At 35.4% G+C, this 15,595-nt stretch overlaps 2 protein-coding genes and 1 non-coding gene across 3 annotated transcripts; 1 reads left to right on the top strand and 2 right to left on the bottom strand.

The window, feature by feature from the left end:
• Positions 1–35: 35 nt before the first annotated feature.
• Positions 36–4,584, bottom strand: LOC103977880 (protein HOMOLOG OF MAMMALIAN LYST-INTERACTING PROTEIN 5). The gene is made up of 7 exons (XM_009393529.3): positions 4,345–4,584; positions 4,134–4,234; positions 2,417–2,526; positions 2,226–2,301; positions 1,991–2,131; positions 964–1,035; positions 36–881 (listed from the first exon to the last, which is right to left on the bottom strand). The coding sequence occupies exons 1-7, from the start codon at positions 4,436–4,438 to the stop codon at positions 225–227; spliced, it is 1,251 nt and encodes a 416-aa protein (XP_009391804.1). The 5' UTR covers positions 4,439–4,584; the 3' UTR covers positions 36–224.
• A 3,547-nt stretch (positions 4,585–8,131) lies between these two features.
• LOC135608612 (small nucleolar RNA snoR109) lies at positions 8,132–8,223 on the bottom strand. The gene has a single exon (XR_010485590.1). It is a non-coding gene; the product is annotated as a small nucleolar RNA snoR109 (small nucleolar RNA).
• Positions 8,224–10,869: 2,646 nt separating this feature from the next.
• On the top strand, positions 10,870–14,776 carry LOC103977879 (heat shock protein 81-1). Its single transcript, XM_009393528.3, has 3 exons — positions 10,870–11,064; positions 11,153–11,575; positions 13,032–14,776. The coding sequence occupies exons 1-3, from the start codon at positions 10,939–10,941 to the stop codon at positions 14,580–14,582; spliced, it is 2,100 nt and encodes a 699-aa protein (XP_009391803.1). The 5' UTR covers positions 10,870–10,938; the 3' UTR covers positions 14,583–14,776.
• Positions 14,777–15,595: the final 819 nt, after the last annotated feature.

Here is a 15,595-nt window from a genome sequence, read left to right as displayed (position 1 = left end):
ACAAATTTGTATCTATTTCAAGTTCGCCATGCAAGTAGAGAACAAGCTTTGAGCATATTATATTTTTTTTTACTGCATATAAGCACATGATAAAAAATTTAAGATCCACCAGTCGAGTTGATAGTGAAAATTAGCCATGGATCACACACTGCGATACAAACAATAGCATCAATATAAGCAGCACTGGTTTTCGGGGGGCATAAATGACACCAACACAATCCAAACTAATGAGTTTGAGCTGAAGGATTGGTCAAAAGTTCGAGCGAGCGCTGAAGAAAATCCACCGCAACAGAGACATCATCGAACGCAAGAGCACCGACGGCAAACCTTGCTGCCTTGTGAGCCTCGGCAATTTTCTCCGCAGATGGCTGATAATTGCTGTCATACTTGTACCTCTCAGCAGATGGAGGAGCTTGTACCGCATGATTCTGGTTGACACTGCCAGAAGCGTACTGCACTGATGGTGTGTAATGTGAAACAGGAGCAGGTTGGTGAGAGTAAGCAGAATCATGGGCATGGTAGTAAGAAGGCTGATGCGTAGGGGCAGAAGGAAAGGTGCTATCATGGAAGCTTGGGTAAGACTGAAAATTAGGATAAGAAAAAGAAGGGCTAGGGTTTTCTGGAGAGTGACTATTTGGAGGCATAGGTCCATGCTCATTTGTAAAGGAATGATGCTCATATTGCTGGGAGTAAGCAGAATATTCAGGTGTGCTCGTTGGTTGATGATGGTGAATATCACTAGGATAATCAGGACCGGTATAAGATGATGATGGTGCCATAGGTGATTGACCAAAACCCTGCAAGTTAACCCCATCAGTTTGCTGGGATGATAAGTCAACAGTTTGATAGCTAGCTGCAAAATTCTCATTTCTTCCCAGGTTCTGTAGCACAAGAAAAAAAAAAGGGGGAGATATCAGCAACACCTTTCTGGGCAAACTATGGACAGAAATTAAAAAAATTGACCTTATCTACATGCTGAGGTGATGCACCACCACCTTGCTGGCTAGAGGAGAAACTATTACTTGGTTGAAGATCCTGACAAAGGATAAAACGATGATTCCAGATTTTGCAAACCAATTAGGCAATTTCTTTTGTATAACAAGAATATTTATTAACAGTCTAAAGATGCATCAAGATGTTAGGAGACAAGACGATTCAAACTCCTAACCACCAGCAAATCCTATTCTAAGCATGTTAAAAGGACCTCCAATTTGTTACGTTTGGTTCTTAGAAACAACTAGAAACTTTCAGGACACATCTTGACACCAAGCAACACATAACTTCTCCTATGATTTAGAAACTTTCAGGACACTCCTTGACACCAAGGAACATACGACTTCTCCTATGATTGAGGAAATAATATCATGGCTGAACATGGTAAAAAAAGTAGGAACATGCTGTTCAACTATACCATTAAAGCGTATGCAATATGGATGACTACTCTCACTTTAGCCGACCTCTTTGGTAAAAGTTAACCAAAATTAGAGTTTTAGGGATCTGATCAAATTTGATACAAAGTTCAAGGATTAGTGATTTAATTTATCCTTTTAAATAAATAAATCCAAGACTTGGCAAAACGAAATTTTTGCCATGCTCACTGGACTACGTAATTACTACCAATGTGTTCTAAAAAGCACAAGTAAAAGCTTGTCAATTCTTAATATAAGCACATAGAACCTTCAGAAATCAGAATGCATTTGTGATAAATTATATATTCTGCCAAGCTTACTGGTGTATGTAGTTACAATAACTTTTGTGTTTAAAATCATTTTCCTCTTGGTATGCATTAAAATTTATCAATACTTGATAAAAACATACAGGACTTCAGAGTTCAGAATACTTGATAAAAATGTATAAGACTTAAGAGCACCAAAGAAAGGGAGGAAAAATAATAAGCTATCTTGCTAAACATATGGTTTTAGTTCCAAGAAAAATAAACATGCTGCATTATTTTCTCAATCAATGAGGCAACGCAAGTTAAAATGCATACATAAGTGTTGCTTGAAGGACTTGAGGAAATTGATAGATCTGCATCACCAACAGGAGGACCTGGATCCGGCTGCCGGCCTTCTTTCAAGGCTTTCCTTATATCTGCAGCTTTCCAAACCGCATATTTCTGTTTTTGCTCAATCTGGAAAGTGCATCATGACCAGCATAAGCCAACTTGCTCAAATTGAACCACAGATCAAGGCAACTTTAAGTTACCAGTGACGTGAATAACTTACATCAGGCTGCAGCTCACCAAATTGACACAGAATCTCGAAGAAGATGCTGGCAGCATAAAAGGTTTTTGCAGTATTCCTGAAACATGTATATCTCATAAGATTTCCGATATTTATGATACTAAAGAACCTGCTAAATGTCTTAGGAGAATGTATAAATAATTGAAAATATAAGAACAAGTTGTAATACATACAAATCTGCACGCCCAGCACGATCTTGTTTATCTGCCTTTGCAAAAAGATTAGATGCAAAACCTTCCACATAAAGGTAGTCATCAGGCCCTAGTTTTACTGATTTCTTATCCTGTGAGAAGTTGCAGCATCTTGCATCAATAAAAAGATTCTCCATTCAAATTATAATTTCCAGATGAAACTTCTAAATGATGATTCTTAGAAAATGTTATTGTCTTTAGATATTACCAAGCCATCAATGTAAAACTAAAGTCTTAATTGCCAGCTGGAGAGTCACTAGATTAACATGAAACAATTGTGCTTAATAATGGGTGAAAGTTGAATTTAACACATGATACACGATTAAGCTTAGTGGACAAGGAACAGAGACAAGTACAATTTGCAAATATTCAGCTTCCTCAAAATAATTTTAAATTACTTGAGACACAATTAAGTTTAGTTGACACTGTTTAATTACAAATCTTTAATAATTGATCAACACAACCCATTTGCATAAGAGAAAGGCAAATTGCATGCTCAAACAATGAAATACAAAAGTGCATGAAACATTTCTAGATCTGATAGGACGACAAAGGCTGCTATTAGTATTGATGCAATAGGAATAGCAAATTGTCTCACGTTATTGAGGTCAGCTATATAAATCTTACCGGCAATTTAGCTCCATTGGGGAAATATCACCACATAATACAAGTGTCACATAGCTTGTTGTATTTCTTCATGATTCTTTGATCTTATTCTATCTTTCCTGATTACTGAAATATGGAACTGATCATATCCCATTGATGCAAGTAACAGTTTTGTAATCTCAACAACAATAATTATGGTTCTCCCTTATTTAACCCTCCATGACCACAAGTTTGACAAATATGAACTTGTATTATTTTGTTTTCTCAAAGAACACGAAGCACCAATCCTAGCATCAACATTCTTGTGTCACTAAGTCTATGGATCTGGTACATTGTAGCTAGCCACAAACTAATTTGTAAAGGTCACATGACTTTCAAAGCTTACCTGTACTTTAAACGTTTTCATCTAGTTTCATAACATTTTTATATTTCCATATAAAAGGAACATAACAGGAAGCAATGATATGGATCTGTAATACATGTATGGCCATTCAGAAAAGCTATAGTGAATATATAAAAGACGGCATATTGGTACCACTGCTGAGTTTTAAACAATAAATCAAAACAACATGAAATGCAGAATAGAAGAAACTTCTAAGAATCGTAGTCCCACCAATCTTCTCATCATATTTCACATTGACAGAAAAGAAAAACCGTGACTTTCATTAAATAGAATTCTATATTCCTTATTGTTGCATGATGGGAAGCAGAAGTGTACATCTAGGAAACATGGCTCAGCGACAACTTGGAAGTCAATCCACTTTCCCTAATATCCTTAGTAATCAAAAAGCCTATCCACAAACATGAATAAACAAGAAGACAGGTTCAGATTAATCTAAACAAAATTTGAATAGCAATAACATCATCCAAGTAAAAAAAATAGAGATGCACCTTAACAAACATGCAATTCAGCTCATATCAATCAACAAATTTTAGGGAAAAAAATATCAACTTTAGAGTGCGGAATTCTTCGCAACCCTAAATCAACAAACGATCACACGCGGAAAAGAAAAAAGATATCGAATTTTACACCACGAGGAGATGAAAAAAAAGATCAATTTAATCAATAAAAAGAAGAAAAGAGTACACCGACCTTTTCGAGTTGGTTCATGAGGGAAAGGAGGAGGGCGTTGGTGGTCTTGGTGCGATCCTTCTGCGGAATCTTAAGCCCTCGCTCCATAGCGTACAATCGACCTGCAACCAACCAATCGAATGAACGATAAAAAAGGGGGCCAAATCTAGGGTTACTAACGGTGAGAAGTATTCCAAAAAGAATCGAATAATATGGAATTGGATGGAGGTACAGTAGTAGGCGACGAGGGGCTCGTGCTTCTGAAGCTCGTCGGCCCTCTGTAGGTAGGGCAGGAGGAGCTTCGCCGGCTCCGCCTCGCTTCCCATATTTGACACTACAGATCCTTGCTGCTAATCTCTTTCTTGGATCTTTTCTCTCTCTCGAACAGACCGCAAACACCCAAATCCCAATGAAAAGGCCTTCTGGAACAAGGAAGGAAGACATAAGTTGGCCGCCCCCAGAAAATAGAAACCGCAAGTGGCCTTAACAAAGACGTTGATGAAAAAGGTTTTGTTATATAATTATAAATAATAAATTTTAGTTTAGAATATGATTATATTTCCATATACCCCTCGGAATCTCCAGAACATCAATTAACCAATTAAAACTTATCTACATTAGTAATTTTTTGAAACGATGCCATTAATATTAGAGGATATTGAATATTTAATATTTTCATATCACATTAATCGTATGATTTGGGATTAATTGGAGTGTTTCATAGCGATAGTTACTAGAGAGACTTGTTTCCAAACACCACGGATAGATACGTGAAATCACCTCATCACATACATTATTATTATCTCTTGCACTTAATAATTTTGACAAACAAATGTTAATGTACACAATGTTATGTTAAATTAGGAGGTGAAAGTATCGTCAACAAGGCCCTCAAGCTTAAGGGTGGAATTGCATAATATTTTATTCACCAGCCTATTTTTCTCTTTTCGTTTTAAATATTTTTCCCTCCCACTTCTCGAGATAAACCAAACATAGAGCAGACTATAACATTCCGCATAAAGATAGTAGAATGGGGTATTTGTGAACTTCAAATATATGACGAGAATGATCCTATTACTCATGTATTTTAAAACACAAACTTCCTTGCTATGTAGCTGTAACTTTTTTTGACGTGAATGACATACATGTACCTGAAGTGTTGGATAAAAAGATATCTATAATGTTTTAAGAGTAAAATTTACCCTCCTATTTTAACCTGGCTTCATATGCCAACGAAGAATATTCTTCTGATGGGCATACCATGGCATGAACCACAATTTGATTGAGAGCAGATGACACCTGTGGACTAAGCAGCCAGCTAGGATTGACACTCAGCAGAATAAAGATTGCTCTGTGAATATTCTTGTTCTCCAGAGCAGCTTAAGTCATAGAAAAAGAAAAAGAAAAAAGAATTAGCACGACATTGACGAAAACTTTCAAGATAGATCTGTGTATATTCTCCTGCTACAGAGTGTTTACGTGCAGAACTCATGCTTATCATTCTTCTCTCACTCGAGGAGAAGAATGAGAAAAACAACCATTTGTGGTGGGGCATTCATCATAAAGTATGAAGAAGAACAACTATCAAAGCTAGAGCTTGTTGAGCAGGATTTACTATAGAAACATAATGACCACTAAAAGAAACATTTGAATGGCCAGCCCACTAAAACTACTAGTTTCTCTTCCTCTAAGAAGTATGATTATACATATTCATCAAAATGTAGAACAGGAGAACTATCATAAACAATTGATAATATCTGGACTTTGTTGACCAGCATAATGAAAGAAACTTGAATAATTATCCAGGTTATCTATCAAACAGATTGAACTTGAATAAACTCTTTCAAAGGTGCATATCCCTTTAAACAATTAACATAAATAATCACCCTATTTCATCTAGATGGGTGTATTTGATGCACTGATGAGAAAATGAAACTGTTCCTGGAAATGAATTTTCAACACTACAGACCAAGAATTTCTGTCACATAACGAAATAAAAATACTTCATATTAACTAACTTAATTAAGTCAACATATACATGTCGGTACTATAAGGAGTTGCAGGACCAGGGACCAAAACAAAATCATTCAATAAGATGGCAACAAACACCATCAAGTAAATTCATATCCAACATAATGTTCAATGTATGGCTTTAATTACCTAATTTGTCTCAAATTTCAATATAAGTTTCCGTAAACAATCATCCAGCTTCTTGATTAGACAATGCATGATAAAGCTGAGAAAACCTCCCGAATGCCATCAAGCCAAAAGTATTTACACACATGCAAGAGGGCATCAAAGTTTATAAGAGCAGTATTCACAAGACTGTCCTCACTCGAGATCAATGAGTGCAGGTAATGCATAAATGCTGAGATGAACATGCACCTGGCAAGCTCATGTACTTATTAAATAGAGATGAGCAAAAAACTTAACAATTCAGATCACATTTGAATGTTCCTGCAAACAATAATGTCCTTGTTAAATAGAGATGAGCATACAACTTAACAATTCAGATCACATTTGAATGTTCCTGCAAACAATAAGATGGATCATAATGTATCTAAGTACATGTCTTCCCAACAGGTACTACTGCAAAACTGGATGATCCTCTAAACAATAGGACAGGATGAATTCTGTCATACGGAGAGCTCCACATACTAATTTCCCATACTTTTAACACCTAAATTATAAAAAAGAAGACTTAAATAACTAGAATTCCACCTTCTTTGGATTCAAGTTTCAAGTGCAATTAACTATATTTTGATTTTTGATGAATTTTTCATTTCTGTTAAAATAGTAAAATTGTGAACTCGATTTACCTCACCTTATCCTGAAACAATATAGAAAAAAATGTTGAGGGGCAATATGTTTTATATTCTTAACAATCATCTCAGCAGACATCACAATAGTTTGAGGAAATTCTTAACAATCATCTCAGCAGACATCACAAAGGGTGCACTATGAATAAATATTATAATGTTAAACCTAACGTTATTCCGATCTGAAACAAAAATATTACAGAATATTTTTAACTAAATTTAACTATAGAAAACATAAGCATTAACATTTCCATTCACCAAATCAACTTTAGAAATACTGCTCGTAACAAACCCTCCAGCAACAAATCCAGGGAAAACAAAGCTTGTAGCTTCAAAGACCATTCCAGCAGACTACCATGAACTGATCCTAACATCATAATACAAGGGATTCGTCCAACGAATTTAACCATGGAATTATAGTATCACAAAGAGCTCACCCATACCAGATTTTAGATGTGGTTTGCTATTCTCTTCTGAAAACAACATTGTGTTCCCGTAATTTTTTTGCAGTAATTGTAATCAGTACACAGCATAATATGGTGTTACATTAAGAACCACAATTTAGTGCTGCCAACCATTCAAATTCATCCCAATTTATGAAAGATGTTTGATCACATCAGTGCCAAAACTCGTTATGATGCCTCACCTAAATTGCTGATAGTAGTAATAATCCCATTTTTCACTTTTTAATTTAGCGCAATTTAAGGTGATTTAACCCATTCATTTCAGATTTTTTTTTAGTGAGATGTTCCCCACAAGAGGAATCACTAACTAAAGATATTCAAGAAGTAAATACATGAATCCTTCGAGCTTTGAATGCTTCGAATCCTATCAATTAGAAGAAAAAAAATTCACATGATAGATATAAATCAAATCATCACTCCTCACAATTTTTGTTTCGTAATAAATATGTAAAAAATCAGAAAAATACATCAATCGAATAAAAAACAAAAGAATCATAAATACTATCACAAGAAAGAATAAGATATACCAAAATATAGTCATCAAATGACGCAACCTGCAAGATCAAAGCGCAGCTTGCCCGGATGACGACCAAGCTATCATGCATGAGATCAATAGCACTTGATATATGAGAAGGGCCTCTGAGAATGGCTAATACGTACACCATTCCTCTCTTCTCCCCTTCTCATAAATCAAAATACAACCCAAAAAAGCCTCCCTTTTAAACTTCGACGAGAACGATATGGGAAATTCGGTAAGCGGAATGCCTATGGAAAATTTCAAAGCAATCCGACCAGTTTTCTTCCCGTTGGTTGCTGTTGCTACAGCCGAATCCGGATCAAGACCAGGACAACAACAAATGAACCCCGATCTCGGTACAATGTAGCATAAAACCAAATAACGATCAAAAGACCTGCTAGAAGGACAAGAAGAGAAAACAAAAGCCATGAATCGGACTGACGAAAGTCTAAAAATTGGGATGGTAGAGGAAGCGCGCACTTGAAACCCTAGAGAAATGACCGGGCCGCTACTTTGCGGTGGACCTTGTAGCGGTCGAGAGTCAAAAAATCGCAAGGCGATTCCAAACTTATAGAACGGGTGGACGCTTTATATTTCGTGCCGTGCAACACGACCGTCCATCTAAAAGCGGAGTAAAATAACGGGTACGATTGGACGGGTACCGTAAATAACAAGGTAATTGATATATGGGCGATATCATAGGAAAGAAATCCATAATTTTGGGTTTGTTTCGATCATATCCTCGTTTCTAAAGAGAATCCCTCCCCCCTTGTAAAAATTAAAATACCCAAATAATAATAATAATTTTTATCAAAAATTCTGTTTAAGTTAAACATAATGTTCTTAATTTACAGTATTTTTAATAATTTTATATGTTTCTTAAAAATATTTATCGTTTTAATTATTCAACTCATTCGAAATGAACTTAGGTCTTTCGAATGAGATATTGTCCCCAAGTAATTTCAATTGATATCATCCTTGTCTAGCAGCACTTATAAACAACTTCAAGAGTGCTCCTAATGATGTAGAGAGGTTTGTATTTCAGGATATACTTGAAGAGTCTTTTTTATATTGAGATCCAAATACTATTACTTTCATATGGGATATATTAATTATTAAAAATATAGTATATCTTTCTAAATTGAATTATAAGAATGATATATTAAATTTAAAATATGATAACATCCTATCTACTCAACCTCATGTTGAGATGTCGACACATGACGATAAAATATCGATAGTATGATATCTATATGTTGGTCACATAATACTAAGATGTCACTCATGCAATGATAAGAGATTGCTCATTGAAATATGAGACATGTTTATTCCTATCTCAAAATTATAATTATATTATTTATAAAAAATAATAAGTTTTATTACTAATGCAAAAATATTATAGCTTCAAAAAATATCTCATTCTTTTTTTTATTCATTTATAATAATTAATTATAAATATCATAATATTTTATAGAATATTCATATTTAAATTTAAGACAAAGAGTAAAAAATTAAATTTTTTAGCATTCTTTATTTTGAAATATGTCAAGACGTACGTAATTTCCATCCATAATCATTCAAATTTCATATTAATAATTCTATAATATCTCATAATCTATAAAAAAAATTGATATTTATGGTTACTGGAAATTTTGATTAATTGAAATTTAGTTATAATAGTTTTCATTAGAGTTTCGATATTTTGATTTAATGACGAAAATAATATAAGTTCATTCAAAAATATTTTGAATGAGATTATTTTTTATTATCAACAAGGACATGTCATCCTTTGTTTTGAAATATATCAAATATCCTTAGTTTTCATTCAAAATTATTTTAAAACTATTACATAAAATATTTTATGAAACCTTAATATAGGTTAGTAACTAATATTTATAAAACTTTAAATTAATGAAACTAAGTCATAGTATTTTTAATAGTATTATCATGTTTTTTAGTTTTATAATAAAAATATTATAGTTTTATTAAAAAAAATACTATAATCTATTCAATTAAACTAAAAATATTATTTTGAACCGATTTGACTAGTTTGGTCTAGTCAACTTTCAACTCGAAACTTAAAAACCTTGGTTGTGAGAGAAAAATCCAAATTTTATTTTTTAATTACCCAAGATGATCAATTAAAGTTATTATTTTAATATTATATAACAAAAATAATAATGTCATAAATCTCAATTATTTTATGTTGATTATACGAATTTTTTTTCATTATTAAATTTATTAAAAAAATTATATATTTAATTAAGTTTGAAATATTTAAATCATTATTTATGGTTTTATTAAATCTTTTTTGGTCGCTTCCACCTCTCCCATCAATACCATCTATGCCAATCCCAAGTCCAAATTGACATATAAGTATGTCAGAATGAAAAATGTTTATTCAACCTAATGTTGCTTCTATGATGACCAACTAAAATTGGAAATATCATATTTTTAGGGAGTGAGATAGTCGATAGAAGATAAGATTTTTTCGAGGAAATCTTATCTCTCTACTCTGTTAAGAAAAACCTTTGTTGAGAAAAATCATCTCTTAATAGAAGAGAGACATGTTAATATATTAAAACTAAAGTTAATTCAATAAAACTTCTTCATTAATATTCTTTCTATCAATAACTAATTAGATTGACAGAAAATTCAGATAAGATAAACTGAATATTATATGGGTGGATCAATTCCCTCCGGAACTAACTTTATGCAACTCTCCAAACTCAAACTCACTAAGTCTTTTGGTAAAAGAAAACAATTTTTTTTCCAACTTTATTCATTAATAAATACTTTCCAAGTTGGATAGAACCCAAACCGAAGAATTCGGCCCACAAAGATGAATATAACGGTCCACCAAATATAACGTTGATGCGCTACGATCTAATTCCTTGTCGCGCCCCTTCTGGAAGGTTCTAGAACCCGGTTCCCTACATAAAAGCCATCGCCGCCCTCTCGACTGCAAAATCTCAATCGCAGGTTTCAAACCCTAGATCTTGAGTTCGCTTGAGAGACGCCCTTCCATGGCGGCCGACGCGGAGACCTTCGCCTTCCAGGCTGAGATCAATCAGCTTCTCAGCCTCATCATCAACACTTTCTACTCCAACAAGGAGATCTTCCTTCGTGAACTCATTAGCAACTCCTCCGATGTTAGCAATCCTCGTACTTTTCGTTTATAGAGTCATTTTTGCCGCTATGATGGGGCTTGATTTTGTCGTTGATCTGGGTTCTTAACAGGCGTTGGACAAGATCCGGTTCGAGAGCCTCACCGACAAGAGTAAGCTCGACGCGCAACCGGAGCTGTTCATCCATATTATCCCCGACAAGGCTACCAATACCTTATCTATCATCGACAGTGGCATCGGCATGACTAAATCCGACCTTGTCAACAATCTTGGTACCATCGCCAGGTCGGGCACCAAAGAGTTCATGGAAGCCCTTGCTGCTGGGGCCGATGTCAGTATGATCGGTCAGTTTGGTGTGGGGTTCTATTCGGCCTACCTCGTGGCGGAGAGGGTTGTTGTGACCACCAAGCACAACGACGATGAACAGTACGTGTGGGAGTCACAGGCCGGGGGTTCATTCACCGTAACCAGGGATGTTTCTGGTGAGAGTCTTGGTAGGGGGACAAAGATTACACTTTTCCTCAAGGAGGATCAGGTATTGCTATGCATACATCAATTTGCTAAGAAATTTTAAGTTTCTATGATTTGATGACCTGTTTAGATAAGGCATCATGGTTGGGTAGAGATGGAAACTGCTATTGAGTAGAATTGCCGATGAAGCTGCTTTGATGAAAGGATTTCTCTTTGTTTTTCAAATTACAAAAGATAACCGTGTTTAATTATGTTTGTTGCTCAATGAATTCCTTCTCCGTGTTCTAAGAATGATTTAATTTAACTTGTTTTAAATATTCGTTTACGTATTTACTTGTCCCAATTGATTATTTCTTCAGAGGTAGTGATGAATAGCTTAAATTTATGCTCACTGATGGGGCTGAAAATTTTATCAATTAAGTATACTCTTGTTGTGGCTATGTTGATGGATATCATATGCTTATCTGTTGAGTTTGCACCTTCCTTTCCTTTGATGATCTTGATTTGTTGAGATTCTTGTTAGACATAAGTGGTTGTAATACAAAGCTCTGATGAACCTTGACAATGATTTGGTTGTAATTATCAAGCTAGATTAATATAGAGAGTGAGCATGATAAGTTTGTTCCATGTGAACTGGGTGATTAGGATTTGGTCACTGAAACAACCTTCTTATTGTGTAGGGTTAAGGTTCTATGTCGACCCTTCCTGTATCCTGCATTGTTGGATCCTCCTACAGTTTGCACCCTTCTTTTCTTCTTTCAGATTCATACTTGTATGCCTGCTATAATTTTAGAATTAACCTCTGACATGGAATGCACACTACATTTTTCAAGACTAAGCCATCTTTCTTGAATACAGAGGCTTAGTTATGTTCTTTTTTGTTCATAACTTGCATTTATTTGTGGTGCAATAATTTAAGTTTGTTACTAATGCTTAAGTAGTTACATAGGAAAATACTTACTAAAGGTCTTTCTTGGCATCTCACATCGGACTCCATGTGACCCTTACAAAAGATGGCGAGGGTCATGTTTACATTAATTAAGCTGTGGAGTGTAACAGTAAAGTGTTGATGATAGCCCTGGCTTTGGTATTATGCTGCATTTGTAGATTGACATCATTATTTTGTGATAGCAATTAGAAGTTTTAATGCTATTTATTTTACATTTTAATTGAATATTACTGATTATTAAATTTTCAAGAACTAACTCACCTATTTTGTGACTGCTTGGTGGTTCAAATTGGTGTAGCCTGCAGTATTTAATGTCGTCAGTATTTTCAACCTATAAAGAAGGTTTCTTGACTTCTTTTTTTAAAGTTTCTGATAGTCCTGGTGCCCTCTAGCGTAATCATTAACGCTTTTACTCAGGTGTTTTCAGTTTGATGTTTTTTATTTTGTAGAACTGTTTGATTATAAAGAAACAATGCTTATTGGGAAACATGCACAATCTGGGAATGATATTCTGGTCAATTAAGCATGCCAGACTTCCATTTATTTTGTACTTTGGTTTGTTCAATTGCAGTTGGAGTATCTTGAGGAGCGCCGCCTCAAGGATCTCATCAAGAAGCATTCTGAGTTCATCAGCTACCCTATTTCCCTTTGGACTGAGAAGACCACTGAGAAGGAAATTTCTGATGATGAGGATGAGGAAGACAAGAAAGACACTGAGGAAGGCAAGGTGGAGGATGTTGATGAAGAAAAGGAAGAGAAAGAGAAGAAGAAGAAAACAATTAAGGAGGTTTCTCATGAGTGGTCTTTGGTCAATAAGCAGAAGCCCATCTGGATGAGGAAGCCTGAGGAGATCACCAAGGAAGAGTATGCGGCTTTCTATAAGAGTCTGACCAACGACTGGGAGGAGCATCTAGCTGTGAAACATTTCTCTGTTGAGGGTCAGCTTGAATTCAAGGCTGTTCTTTTTGTGCCCAAGAGGGCTCCTTTTGACCTCTTTGACACTAGGAAGAAGCTCAACAATATTAAGCTGTATGTCCGTCGTGTCTTCATCATGGACAACTGTGAAGAAATAATTCCAGAATACCTTAGTTTTGTCAAAGGTATTGTCGACTCTGAGGACCTTCCTCTCAACATCTCACGAGAGATGCTCCAGCAGAACAAGATTCTCAAGGTAATCCGCAAGAACCTAGTTAAGAAGTGTGTCGAGCTCTTTTTCGAGATTGCTGAGAATAAAGAGGACTATAACAAGTTCTATGAGGCATTCTCGAAGAATCTCAAGCTCGGTATCCATGAAGACTCCCAGAACAGGTCAAAGCTTGCTGAATTGCTAAGGTATCACTCAACAAAGAGTGGGGATGAGATGACCAGCCTCAAGGACTATGTGACAAGGATGAAGGAGGGCCAAAATGACATTTACTACATAACCGGCGAGAGCAAAAAGGCTGTGGAGAACTCCCCATTCCTCGAAAAGCTCAAGAAGAAGGGCTATGAGGTGCTTTTCATGGTTGATGCAATTGATGAATATTCTGTGGGCCAGCTGAAGGAATTTGAGGGTAAGAAGCTGGTTTCTGCAACAAAGGAGGGACTGAAGATTGATGAGAGTGAGGATGAGAAGAAGAAGAAGGAAACACTCAAGGAAAAATTTGAGGGGCTGTGCAAAGTCATAAAGGAAGTGTTGGGTGACAAGGTGGAGAAGGTCATTGTGTCTGACCGAGTTGTTGACTCCCCCTGCTGTTTGGTGACCGGCGAGTATGGATGGACTGCTAACATGGAGAGGATTATGAAGGCACAAGCTCTCAGGGACTCCAGCATGGCTGGTTACATGTCTAGCAAAAAGACTTTGGAGATTAACCCAGAAAACCCCATTATGGAGGAGTTGAGGAAGCGAGCGGATGCTGACAAAAATGACAAGTCAGTCAAGGATCTCACGCTCCTGCTGTTCGAGACTGCTCTTCTTACCTCTGGTTTCAGTCTTGACGACCCCAACACCTTTGGCAACAGGATCCACAGGATGCTGAAATTAGGCCTCAGCATTGACGAGGATGAAAAGGTGGAAGATACTGACATGCCTTCCCTCGAAGAAGCAGATGCGGAAGAGAGCAAGATGGAGGAAGTAGACTAATCCAGATCGAGGCTTGCTATCTTTCTAGTAATCCTTTTGCTTACTGCTCATTTAACATTGAACTGAGAGGTTATGTATTGTTGCTATCTTGTCTCTATGGGCTTTTGTGCAAACGCAGGCTTTGTGACTTTGCTCAATTTTTTTTTTTACGTCTGGATGTGCTTATATATATATATTTATTATGTTTTGAGCAATTTATGGTATATTATTGCTGCAAAATCACGCTGTGACAGTCCTACATTTGGTGCAAGCAAACTTGTAAGATTTGTTTTTGTGCCAAGCTCGGTGTGATGATAGCCTGCTCGAACCAAGTATTCTCTTGGGTCCACGTATATGCTTTCAGATTCGTTGACGTGGTCGTGGGGGGGATTCTTCCAGCTCAAGTCGTCTTTTAATTCAATTCTATATTATGGTAATTCAATTTTATATTATGTTTATAGGGAGAAAAAGGATTAATTACATATTATCTTTTTAAGGTTTTTAGTTTTAAAAAATTTATATTAGAATCATTACAGTAATGAATGTAAAATATAAAAATAATAAAATTAATTAATAAAAAACAATTTTAATATTCTAAACATTATTTGCTACCATTCAAATATTGCCGGTCTATATTAAACAATCAATATAGAAAAGAAACTATAAAATTATTACTATCAAGTGACCTCGTATCGTTGTCGACATGACACAAAGTATCGATATAATTTTAATTGAGATATTAAAATTATTATTATTTTTTATTTTTTATAATTATAAAGATCTTAATATAAATTTTTTAAATCTAAAGATTGAAATATGAAACTATAAAAGTAATCTATAAATAGTCAAGGATAATATATATTTAATAAAAAAACATAATCTCCCGATCTAGAAAGCTCAACCAGTGTTTGACTGTACCGAAGCTAAAAATGCCAAAATCTCCTGCTTCGGATGTTCCTCACACGTTTCCTGACTCACCGGAAACGCTCCTCCAGCTCCACATGTGCCCTATCTCCGTCTTCCCTTCACTTAGC

Source organism: Musa acuminata, chromosome BXJ2-3 (genome assembly GCF_036884655.1).
Source record: "Musa acuminata AAA Group cultivar baxijiao chromosome BXJ2-3, Cavendish_Baxijiao_AAA, whole genome shotgun sequence".
NCBI lineage: Eukaryota > Viridiplantae > Streptophyta > Magnoliopsida > Zingiberales > Musaceae > Musa > Musa acuminata.
This window is presented reverse-complemented; position numbering and strand designations above follow the sequence as displayed.